We start from the raw sequence: 13,091 nt of genomic DNA, 5'->3' as shown, positions 1-13,091 counted from the left end.
GCAGATTAGTGGTTACCAGAGACTGGTAGATTGGAGAGAAGGGAATCACTGCTTAATGGTTAAGGGGGTTTTATTTCAGAGTGATCGAAATGTTTTGGAAATCATGGTGGCACAACATTGTGATTATATTAAACCCACTGAACTGTTTACGTTAAAATGGCTAATTTTATGTAATATGAAATACAACCTAAATTTTTTAAAGGCCTCTAGGATCTATAAACAACATTATACTCCTCAAGTGCTAATCAAGAACCTAGGAGCTTCCACTCTTAAGAAGTGCTCCTTTTATCTCATCTCAAGCCCTCATGCTACCAAAATATGCAGCTAGAATGAGTCATAGAGGAGGCAGGCTGGGGACTGGGTGTCTGGCCAAACCAATCCTTCAAAGCACTGTCAGTGGCATCTGCAGAGCCACAGCATCCGCACGGGCCTCCATGTCCCAGCTGGAGAAATGGCTGCAGGCCCAAGACTAGCATCCACCACCAGCTCACAACAGTGGGCACCACCCACCCCTTGACTCGCCTCGGCATCTTCATCAAACAGGTCCATATCACCCCACACATGTTGTGTCTCTCTCAGTCCCCCTGCATGCCCTGGCAGCCCAGAGAGGTAAAATGATGTGCCTCCTATTATTCAGAGTAAGGGAAAGAACCTGCTACCACCCAGTCCTCAAGTTCTGGGTTGCTCTAAATAGAGGGGAGGAAGTCAATGGCTTGGATGAAGGTACTGATTACTCATGCGTTCACCTACCGATGAAGTAGGCACTGAGACCTGCTAGGTACCAGGCACCCTGCAGGCTCTTTAATCATTTCTTACCTATTAGCACACACAGAACACTTCTGGGAGAAATTAGGATTTCAAGTCTGAGCCAATGATGAGAAGTTTCCAATAAAGTCACCAAAATCTGCATCATTGTTGAGGTTTATGTGGAAGGTGGGGGCCTTGAGTAGAATACATCACAGTTACCCTCTCCACATCACCTCTTTCAAATGGGTCAAACCCAAAGATCAGGATGTCCTAGAATCCCACAGCGTGCAGTCCTCACAACTCCTACACAGCTTCCTTCCAGAACATGGTACAAGGAGGACAAATAAGGCAGTCTGATTCATTTCTCTGCTTCACTAGCCGTGAAATACAAAGAAACATTTTTAAAATTCTACCATATAGCATAAAACAAATATCCTGTCCTTCAACTGTGAGGACAGAAGGAGCCAGTAACTCCCCTGATCTATGTAACGAAACTAAGGAAACTGAAGACAGCCTCCTGAGGTCCAAGGAGAACGAGGTTTTCCCAAACCATCCCTTTGCACGGCCTAAATGTTAGGTATGCAAACTGCCTCTCACTGTCCCCTTTCTAGACTGTGTTCTCACTATATTTAGCAAGCTTATTATCCTCCTTGGATTCCTCACCTCAGAAGGAGAACTGAAATCTAGTTTACGAGCACTCCCAGAAGAGAGGCCCAGTTCATGGAATCTCAGCTCACTCACTTGACTTTTGAGTTTGCTCAAGATGCTTCACCCACAGAACTGAACTACTTTGCCGATGAATTCAGGCTGCCCATTTTACAGATAAGGAAACAAGGAGAGAATGACCTTGGACTAGAACTTAGCATTCACTATCTCCTTCACTGGAGCCATGAGCATTCTATAGAGAAAAACATATATATGCTCTTTTCTTTCTCTTTGCTAAAAGGATGATAATCATTATCTCACTGCCTTATAACATCAGCTTTAGAGAAGCTTATTTTCCTTTCTGATTGATCCTTGTCAGGGAGAACCTATCACTGTTTACCTCTGTGTGCCACTCTGTCCTGGTGAACCCACTTTGTCATTGAGCGAATGTGCTGTGCTGTTCTGGGTGGGGCTCCCTACAAAAAGAAACTGTGAAAAAATCTTTCTCATGAACATAATATCACCCCTTAATTTACCAGTTGGTAAGAAAAAGAGGAAAATATCAAAGCCAGAAGGTACCTCAGAGAACGTCTAAACCAAATGCTACATTTTGCAAATGAGATGAAGCTCAGAGACAGACTTTAAGGCAATGTGGTGGTCCTCACTGCCTTTAAACACAGGGCCCCCAGTGCGGGGAACACAGCCAGAGTGAGCACAGCAAGCACCCCCGCAAGACAGCACACCCTAAGCCAGGACTTGCCTTACGTGAGGATTTCCCTGAGCCCAAAGCCATTTCTCACGGCACTTCAGGATGGTTCCAGACCACCAACTTTCCCTCTGCAGCTTCACCATAAATAGCCCCTCACCTTGTTCAGTCAGTAAGTATTTATCAAGCGCTTACTATATACCAGATGCTATACTAGGTATTAGAAAATGGCAGACTCACATCTGTAATCTCAGCACTTTGGGAGGCCAAGACGGGCGGGTCCTTCGAGCCCAGGAGTTCAAGACCAGCCTAGGCAACACGGCAAAACCCCATCTCTACAAAAAATACAAAAATTAGATGGGCATGGTGGCACATGCTTATAGTCCCAGCTACTAGGGAATCTGAGATGGGAGGATCACTTGTGCCCAAGAGGTCGAGGCTTCAGGGAGCTATGATCGTGCCACTGCACTCCAGCCTAGGTGACAGAGCAAGACCCTGTCTCAAAAAAAAAAAAAAGAAAATAACATGCTTCTAGATCCTACCACATAAACTCTAAATATAGTAGGAAAAACATGCATTCAACAACTAATTCCAGGAAATGATGACTGAATTACTGTTGTTACACAGTGATTTAGGGGCTCCCTGAATTATTAACCTAACCTCATGTTGGGGAGAGAGTGAGGCTTCACTGAAGACCTGACCTACATGTTGACACCATAAGAATGAAGAGGAAGGAGTTAGGGAAAGGGGGTGGAGAAGCGAGGCAGAGAACAGAGATTCAGACCTAAGAGAGGGCAGAGCAAAAGCCAGGAATGAGAAAGGCCTTGAGATGTGCTGTGTTTGAAAAGTTACAAGATCAGTGTGGCCAGGAGAAAGTTGAATTATACGAGATATCTAGCTTTTAAAGGTGGAGGGAAAAAAATTGCAAAAAAAGCTGTGGATCCCTGCCTGATTTCAAAGATTTCACTAAATTACTCAGGAAAGATAAATGTGACTGCATAAATCTGAAACAAGTTAGCAGGTTGGTTTGAGTCTTGTTCTCTCCCATTTACCACTTGTCTAACTAAGGATAAGTCACTTCACCTTTTCAAGCTTCAAGATACTCATCTCTGAAATGAGATAAATAATCATCCCTATCTTCCCCATTTTTCAAGACTTTTGTAAGCCTCAAATGAGATGCAACCCATGGATGTTATTTCATAAACTTCAACGTACTAAAACATCATTTCTTTTCATTACCAAATGGCTCTCGACCAAAATAAGCCATGCCTCACAAAACGGCTCCACATAAAACATTAATATTAGCCTAAGGCCTAAGAGCAAGCGATGACATATATAAAATGACAAAACACTGCATGCCTGAGTCAAGCTAGGTGCTCATGCCCAGGTGAAACTCACAGGCAGTTTTCTTGATTCCTAGCCGAACTCAGAGACCTGGGAAACCCCAGGAAACCCAACCTCCAGGTCCCAAGGCTCCAGCCCAGAGGTGACAACACTGTTTTCTAGCACTTCCCTAACCCCAAGAAGAAAGCATTTGAACATTACATTCCAGAACCGAAGGTCTCTAGACCCTACCAGCGGCTTCTTCACCACCCCGTGAAAGAAGCTATAAACAAGACTAATGGAGAAGTGGGGAGAGCATTAAACCCAATAGTTCGGCCAATTTCTCAGTAATACGAGATGCCCTCTGGGCTATCAGGAGGTGAGGCAACAGGCGGATGCCCCACAGGCTCTGGTCTGCTAGCTAAACTCCCCCAGCTCTGTTTGGATAGCTCTTTCACCTCTAGCTAGCATTCCACATCCACTCCTTCATTTTTCTCCTCTAGAGATTCAAGGCCTTGTTTCTGCAGTAACCACTCCCCCCACCCCTCACCACCACCACCAACAGCACACCTGGCCAAATTCAGCAAACCACGTGCACAGTTAACTGTAAGATTTTTTTTTTTTTAACAACTCAGTGAGATAATTTCAGGGAATAAATATTCAAAGATGAGGTAAGTCATAGGTACAGAGTCTCAGGTTACTCAAGTAATTGAGCACAGGTTTAAAACAGGTAAGTCCTTCCAAACACTCCCAGTTCACAGGCCACTCACCCCACTGTGCTCCTCTCCCACTCCCTGCCATCTCGGGCTCCTTGGCTGAGATCCTTGGGCAGACCAGCACTGGACTTTCTTCCCAGGTCTCTGGGGCAGAGACATGTGGAACTGTCTCATCTGTGTCTCCTGGGTTAATAGACAAATGGGGTCCTTAACTATCTGGGACCCTAACCCTATAGCTTGATATCTCACAGGCACCTATTAAAGTCTTCCCAGCCACAGTCCCCAAGCTAGCCTTTCTCCCCAGGTGACTCCTCACCCAGGAACCCCCAGGCTCAACCAGACCATACCAGCTTTTCCAATGCCTCTGGGCACAGAGACTTCCTAAGAGTTAAAAATTTCGTCATAATGCTACACCTCAGCTCACCAGCCCACCAAAGTCAGAAGGAACTCATCTCAGTATCCCTAAAATATTAAAATCCAAACTGCAGGCCCACCCATTGATTCACCCCCACATTTGTTTCACATAAAATTCACCATAGCCATCTTTCCCCAGGGTTTCTACTCAACAAGCTAGTCTCTCCTAAATAATAGAGGTCACATCAGTTTCCTTCTTGATTTAAAAACCTCCCAAAAATGGGGGGAGATTATATACAACATATTGGCCTTATACCACACAAAACACAGTTGATATAGATACATCTTTTTACTGCCCTTGTCAGCCACTCAGATTTGGGATATAATCACATCAGCCTGCCTTTCTGAGAATTCGTAGCTGTGTTTTGAATCTAATTCAGAGGACTGGAGATAAATCATTGTGAAGGGTCCTGATTTTCCAAGCTAAGAGCCTGCAGCAGCAGCAACAGCAATAGCATGCTAAGTTAAAAGGTCAGCCAGGAAAAGGGGGAGGTTTATATGCAAAGATGAAGACCACACGCCTGTATCGTTTGTCTTCATGCCAATTTGAAGGGTTGAAGGGAAGAAAGACAGACCCAGCTACATCAAGGTAAGTCAACAAGAGCACAGGAAGCAAAGGGCAGGGCGGGGAGATGGCCCCACTGTTAAGGCACTGTTTACATCTTTCATTGCTAAACAGAATGTGCAGGGTCTGCACTCCACCTTAGCAAAGCCCGACACAAGTGCAGTGCAGTGTTTACGCAAGGCCACATGAGAAGTAAAGCCACAGAGGTTTGGTTCACCCTGTGAATAGCCAGCCTTCATTGTATAAGTGACTAATGGAAGGAGGCAACTGTGCAGAGGCATGCCATAGAAACAGCCACTGGATTCACATGGCCCTCCACAGTCCCCTGGTGAGTGCCTACCTAGGAAATAAGGGCCACTGTCTCCTGACACTCAACTTGGCAGTCAGCAGCCACCAACACCTAGAGTCTAGACCTAGTAGAGCCCTCCACTCTTGCTTTTACTCCCCCTGTTTGCGATTCATACACTAGCAGGTCTCTGCAGGAACTGTAGGTGAAGCAGAGGTTGCCTACAGTGGGAAGAAGAGGCATCATCAAAGCTTGTGCTGTCTGTGCGGTAGCCAAGAGCCATATGTGGCCAATTTCAACTTTAAATTCATTAAAATTAAATGAAACACGCTTCAAACCTTCGGTCACACTTGCCACATTTCACCTGCTCAACCGCCAGATCTGGCCAGTGGACACGGTGAACAGCACAGATAGAGAACATCATCACAGAAAGATCTATCCAACAGTGCCTTATTTGGAGGGTCTGGGATGTGGCCAGGAAGACAGGATCTTCCAGCTCTTGGCTAGTAGCAGTGCTATGGGCATGGATGTTATCCTTACAATAAACAGTTACCCAGTGGATAACAGAACTTTGTAATTATTTTTTAATACAGTATTGTACTTGTGATTGTTATGCAGTCCTATCTTTATGGAACCCACCATAAAATGCACAAAGCATTGGTCATGCTACAGTTAAAAAAACTGAGCATCTCACAATAACGGAGGAGGAAACCCAAATCTTGATCTTGCTCAGCAGCCCACCCTGCCTTTTCTGGTTTTTAGCTTCATCAGCCACTTCAGTGCTTGAAGGCCGCCCATGCCACTTCTTCGAAGGCCCAGGGTTCACAGGTCGATAAACCAATAAAGTAGGTCGAAATTAACGGTGGCTCATTTTAAATTGAGGGAAATTGATTTTGCATGTACGTGGCCAGACTGACTATATCATCTGCCAGTGGAGTCTGGCATACCTAGAAAATGCATAGGAAGGTCCCACACTCATCAACAAAGAGAACGCCTCACCCCCATAGCACAGACCACCTCTGGAGAAATACTAATCCCTGAAAATTCAAACCAAAAATGTAGTGAGCTCTCTTTTACTTTTCATCTGATTTATTTAAATCCAAAAAATGGAGAAAAGGTCAATGTAATACCCCCTGGTTTTAACACATTTTTATGCATTTAATACGTTTTTATCAACTCCCAATTATCTGCCTCTGAATTATTGTCAAAAATTCTAAACTCCAAACTGTCTTTCCCTAAACACATTTATGCCAGCCATTTCTCTTATCATTAGATCAAAGAATGCAAACCCATTTTAATATTTACCTAAGCAAAACTTAATTACGAAGATAAACGAATGCTTTTTAAAAAAAGACTAACTAAATACATAGTAAAAGCAAATAGATTATTTTCTGGATTACCTGCTCTCCAGATTATTATAAGACTGCCCCTGTGTCCCTCCATTACAGTGGGTGGAACAAAGCGGGCTCCATCTATCTCTGCCCTGGGATTCAACAATGACACTACAAAGATGGCTGTCACCTCTAAGGAGGAACAGACCAAAATCCGACAATGAAATGTTCCTACAACATCACCTTTTGCTTTGGGATGTTTCTTGCTATAAGGATCTGCCTTGTGGATCCCAAGTCTCAAAGCAATTTATTAAGCATACCATTAACTTCATTTCACAGAAGACAGAAAAAACATTCTCGGAAAGAACACAAATTAAAATCAAGATCCATGATCACTGTATTCTGATTCTCTTACAAGCCTGGACTCCACATCTCAAGGGAACTGTGCTCCAGCCTCTTTCCAAGTTAACAAGAATGATACTTAAGGCGGCTCTCCTGCTCTGCGAGAACCCTTGAAGTGAAAGAAGGGTTGGACAAAAAGTAATCATCTATTTTATATGATGACACTTCAGGTAATTTTCTGACGATTCACCATCATAATATCACAAATATAATTTAGAGCTAATCTCATTATTCAGGACACCAGGGGCTACCGATAACAGGAAGCCACTTATAATTCAAGTTTCAAATTTTATGTACATACATGTTGTACATGCATAGACTATTTCTGGAAGGATACACAAAAAAACTGATAACAATAGATGACACCTGGGAAGTAGCTCTGGGTAAACAGGGGGCATGAGAGGGAAGGAAATTTACTTGTCACTACATACTCTTATGTACAAATTTTGTTTTGTAAAGGTGTATTACCTAATGTAATGGCTTTTTATTTCATTCCTTGACATTCCACCTCCTTACCCGTCTCTCCAACACCTTTCCTTCATTCCTTCCACCTCTCAAAGCCTCCACCCTCAGTGCCTCTAACCATGCAAGCTATTTATGAACTAAACAGCAGCCAGAGACTAGGCACTGAACTCCCTAAGAGTGGAACCAGGAAGAGTTTTTCAAGGTCACATCCCTTATTGAGCCAACCTAAGACCCCAAGCAACTCTTCAGCTACATAGAAGCCAGACTGAAATGGCACATTCTTTGCCTTCTCATCTTATTCTGGAAGCATACAGGTCAAACATCCCAACTTCAGAATCAACCAGCCAATTCTTTCCCAAGCAAGTGTATCATGCAAGAATCTACTCAAAAAAGATCTAAAGCTAAATGGTATTCCACCCCCAAAGGAGGCCCTTTGTCCCAGGGCCTTATGCTGTAATAGACACTTTATTTTCAGTCTCAAATCAGGACACTGAATACTCCCTGGCCTCTAAAATGTAGGAATTATGAAGAGAGAGCTTGTTGGAAGGAAAATAAACCTGTAAATCCTGTTAGGCTTTGTGCTTCATTCCAAAGGATTTTTCCCCAAAACAGTACCATTAGCATAAACCAGAATGATAGCCCTAAAAGGGAGGATCCTATCAAATAGAATCCAAGCTCTTCATTCAAAATAGCTCCCATATAGCACAGGAAAATCGGGGCTCCACTATCTATAGTTCATGCCGCTTGCATCCTCACTACTGAGTGAGGCAACTCATTTTCACTATCCATGTGTGGGTTCACTGCATTCCTCCTTATAAATACCTTTCACATAATGTGAATGTGCTTCCTACCCTCCAGGCCTCTCTTCTTCCAGGTGCACAGTCGTCCACAAATACTCATTAAGGGCCTCCCAAGTGCCAGGGAAACACAAGAGAACTTGATCCATGCCCTCAAGGCGCAAATAGGAAGATGAGACAGTTGAGCAATTCTAACACAAGGCAGTAAGTGCTACATCCAAGCTCAGAGGAACTCTTCCCACCGTAGCCTGAGAATACCAAGAAGTATTCCTTGGATGTTAAAGAATGGGATAAGAGCTTTCCAGGCAAGGACAAGAGTGGGGGAAGATTATTTCAGACAGAGGAAAAAGCAGGCATGATGCTGCAGAGAGATGGAGCTTACATGAAATCAGGAGGAAATTCAGTGTGGCATAAATTAGGGAACCCCTCTTCTTGGACTTGGCCTTTTTAAGAAGGGGTTCAGCTTACAAACTTTGAACATGGGCAGAAAAGTGCTGATATCTGCTAGCAAATTATTTTCACCACTACAACCACATTCAGGTATCATAAATGTGCCTGTAAGTAATCATGGCAGAAGCCAGTCTCCCCACCTTACAAAAACTGAGGAGAAAAGGTCAAAATAACTAAGCCTCGTTTACGTAAGAAGTTAGCAAAGCAAAGGAAAAAGAACTGACATTGACTCCAGTACGGCTTCTCTCAGCTGCAAGTGTTCCCCTGAGAAAGCCTTCCTTTCTCTTCTCCCTGAAGCTGGTGGCTTTAACCTCACCTCGAAGGCTGCTTCCTTCAGGCAGCTTCTGCTTCCAGCCATAATCTGTGCTGCTAGTGTCCTCTTAACCTTGCTCAAAGGTCAGAGGGCAAGAAGCTGGACAGTATCTGAGCACACCACCCCTTATCTCTCCATCTCCAATGCGCTGCATGTCACACAGCCTGTTAACACATCATTCTAGAGTTTCGACTGGTTTCTTGTGACCATGTTTCCTGATTCCCTTCGTGGTACATTTACATGCCTGTATCTGCATCTGCTTGCTCTCCTCCTTGAATTGTAAATTTCCTGAAAGCAGGAATGGAATTTTATTCACCACCCCATTGCACCTCCATAGAACCACACTCAAGTCAAGCAGTACTGTTGGAAAACATTACAATTCCTTAGGTTTAAACGTTGAATGGGAAAGCAGTGAGTTACAAAGTGGAACTTGGCTTAAGGCTAAAAGTAGAAGGACCATATAATTTATTGTCACATCTTGATGCTTTTGAGAGAGAAGAGGGTGCCATTCATAAGAGACCAGGTCTGCCCCAGCGAAACACAGAGGCAATGGTCATCCTTGCTAGAAAGAGCATTCCAAATAGATGTCAGTTACTCCAGAGTTCCAAGAGGGGCACCTCAAGCCCCTTCAGTCACCAACTTGTGCTTGCATTCTCTAAGGTTGGCACCAGAAAGAGAACTTGTGGCAGAAAGCCCAGTCAAGGGAAGTTCTTCCTTTTATTTGACTCAAATCCTTACAGATTCAAAAAAAAACCCACTTCTTATTAACCTCAGATTAAGAGGGAACAATAGTATAGGAAGGCAGCCACAGAGAAGAAAAATCTCACCCTTGCATCCTCACCCTCCTCATTAGGAATTCCTCATTATGAGTTTGACCGCTAGTTCTCCATCCTTCAGCTGAACCAAACTCAATCTGGCTGGCCCAGAAGCTCAAAAGCCCGGGGTTTTGGAGTCACTCCCAATGAGAACAGAGTTATCTCTAACTTGCTCCACATTTCCCTGAAGCTTTGCACAGACCAAACCCAAGGAAAAAATGGCACCTGCATCCATAGTTTTGCAACCAGAAAGCTTTCCCTTCAACCTAAACTATAACTTCAGAGAACCTGAGCACTGGGAGGGATTGTCTCCCACCAGCCCCCAACTTCCAGTCCCCAGAGTGCTGATTCAAGAGCACAGCAGAGCTGGGCTGACTGGGGAGGTCCAAGGAACAAGCAGGCCACTGCTCCTCCTCCTCCCACCCTCCCTCAGCCCCATGCTGGTGTCGCTGTTGAGAGCAAGGACCTTGCTGACTTCTCTTTGTTAATTAAAAAAAAAAAAAAGTTTCATGTAGGGGTGGGGATGGGGGACAAGGATCTGGGCCCAAGAGGAACTGAACATAAGCATGCAGGTTCCTGCAGCCTGTGCCCACCAGCAGTTACATGGCCTGGGGCACACATTCTTGCCCAGGGACCAATAGTGGAGGGAAGTCCAATGCTCCCACCCAGTCACCACCATCCCCCTCCTTTATACCAGATATATTTTATTTTAGAAAGGAGGTATTTAAGCAGCATTGCATAAAAACAGGATGACTGCAATCAACCAAAGGTCACTGAGACGAAGCAGGCAAAAACCACAGAGCAGGCAACCTTCCCGGTATGACCTTGGACTAGTCACTTGACCATTCCAAGCTTCAGTTTCTTCAACAAAACGACACAATAGGGTGATATGTTTATAAGGTTCGTCCTAAATCCAAGGGTTGAACATTTAACTCTATGTATTTCCTGAAGAAATAGCTGAAGTGAAATTAGTGAAGAAAGGCAGAACTCAGGCTAATCTTTTATTAATAATTTCTACTTGAAAAGGAACAATTTGACTCTGGAAAACAAGTGTATTTACCACCTCTGCGGGTCCTACTTTTTCTCCCCACCGACCTTATACTTTTACTGATGTCAACCTTAACTGCAGGACTGGGAGTCTCATGAGGCAATAACATCGTCAAATTAATTTTGCCAGTGCTGATACTAACCTATAAACTCCATCTGCAATTCCTCGCAGTAAGTCTGACCATAAAAGTGAAATTCACATTACTTATGATCTAATAAACCCATTGCCTGGATAGAAATAAATCACTTACAGACTAATAATGCCCACCACATTTCCTGCAGTGATTTCAAATCCCCAAGAGCCATGAGGGGTATTCCTCTCCAAAATAAAGTTATCTTGAAGGGGATGGGAGAGTCAGTGTCTTGAAGGGTGGGGAAGAAGGTATGGAGAGAATCTCACTCCTTCACCAAAAATTAAAAATTCAGCCCTTACACACGCGCACGCACACATATACACACCCCTCTTGTCTGTACAGAGATAGTCAAGCTTTCAGGTTTGCCCACCTTTATTGTGCTAATAAGGCTAAGTGTGGAAACCCCCTCCTTGTGCTGTTCTGTGTAAGTGTACCGCAACTGCAGGGTGCTCGCCTCCACTGCCAACTGATGATACACTAAAGAAAGCCCGTTTTTTATCCAGATGTAAAATGAAGCTGCACCCCTCCTATACCTGCCGGAAACTACATCGGTCTGCCCACACCCTGGGGTAACACGCGCTGCATCCCGCGAGTTACCTGGAATACGTTTGCTAAATCGACAGGAAGAAGGAAAGAGCAATGCGATTCAAGTGCTGACGGTTGTACTCATGTGAAGGAAAAAAACAAATGCAAGCCGGGAAGTCCCCAGTGGTGCCTGCACCTAGGAGGCGACTGCAACGGATGGATGCGGGGGTGAGGAAGTGCAGGGAGAGGAAAAAACTGGAGGGAGGCGGGTTGCAAAACTGCTCACCTGTCCGTACACCTTGATGGGCTCGGGCTGCAGGGCAGCGCTCCGTCTCCTCCGGAGCGGCTTCTCGTCCGCGCGGCTCGCCCCCCTGGCATCCCCGCGCGCCCATAGCCGCAGCTCGCGCGGGTCGCCCTGCACCACGAGGAAGCCCCGGTCCTGGGGCAAGGGGGCGCGGCCGCCGTGCAGCCTCTGCGTCCAGACTTCGCTGAGAGCTCCAGGCGGCAGCAGCGCGACCAGGGTGAATAGGAAGGGGAGTCGCGACTCCCTCCTGCTGCTCCGTGTCGCCATGTTCGGGCGAACGCTACTGCAGGTGGCGCCGCCGCCAGGAGAGAATGTGCAGCGCGAGGCTGGGAGAGCCGCTGGGCCGGGGCCGCGCGCGCCGCTCCCGGGGCTCCAGGCCGCCAGCGCCGCTCCAGGCTGCCCCGCTGCGCCCGCCGCCGCTGCCGCCAGGTCCCGCTCGGTTCGGCGCGGCGCTGTCACGTGTGAGGCTTGCAGCGCGTCCCCTTCGCGCACTTTCTCTGCTCGGCAGCCTCCGCGGCGACTCCGGCCCCTCCCTGACGCGGGCATAGGGAAGTTAAGGCAGCGAGCGCCAGCAAGGGTGCGTCCCCTTCCCCGGCGGGCACACCTCCTTGTTCTCCCTGCTGGAATGAAGAGTTGCGTGAGTCTCGCTCGTTTTCTCTGGAGTTAGTTGCCTCCTCTACAGGGTCGTGTCGAGGTCGTCCTAAGCCGTGGCCACGCTCCTGACTGAACAGCTCCCAGTCCCGCCACACGACCACCTCCCCCCAGGCCCCGGCTTCATCCCCACATCCAGGGGAGAGCCCAGAGCCGCAGAATTAGCTCCGAGAACGCAGTCGACAAGTAAGAGTACAGATGAACCCGCTCCATTGGGAAACAGTTTTTCAGCAATTCTGTGCACAAAAACGTATTTTCAGGGGCCACAGCAAAAACTACCCTTGATCAAGCTACGTGCCCCCGCCTAACACACAGCAAATAAACATCCTGCACAGAGGCAGTAAAAACAAGGGTACGTCTGACAAAGAACGCGCCACACCTGGACAATTATTACACAGCTATACAGGGTGTACTTGCACGCATGCATGAATACATGTGGGTGGCACAGGGCCCCA

General features: G+C 46.1%; 1 protein-coding gene across 2 annotated transcripts in view; it reads right to left on the bottom strand.

The window, feature by feature from the left end:
* Positions 1-12,270, bottom strand: part of SORL1 (sortilin related receptor 1) — a 175,111-nt gene extending 162,841 nt beyond the window's left edge. Inside the window, exon 1 of one of the 2 annotated variants that reach the window (XM_035264890.3) lies at positions 11,968-12,270. In XM_035264890.3, coding sequence (XP_035120781.3) covers positions 11,968-12,252 — 285 coding nt within the window. In that variant the 5' untranslated portion in view covers positions 12,253-12,270. Of the gene's footprint in view, positions 1-11,753; positions 11,904-11,967 lie in introns of those variants that run through there. The other variant, XM_078339716.1, reaches the window with a different exon arrangement.
* Between the last annotated feature and the right edge of the window lie 821 nt (positions 12,271-13,091).

The sequence above is a fragment of the Callithrix jacchus genome, chromosome 10 (assembly GCF_049354715.1).
Source record: "Callithrix jacchus isolate 240 chromosome 10, calJac240_pri, whole genome shotgun sequence".
NCBI classification, from domain to species: domain Eukaryota; kingdom Metazoa; phylum Chordata; class Mammalia; order Primates; family Cebidae; genus Callithrix; species Callithrix jacchus.
Note: the sequence above shows the minus strand (reverse complement) of the source record. Positions and strands in the feature narration are given on the sequence as shown.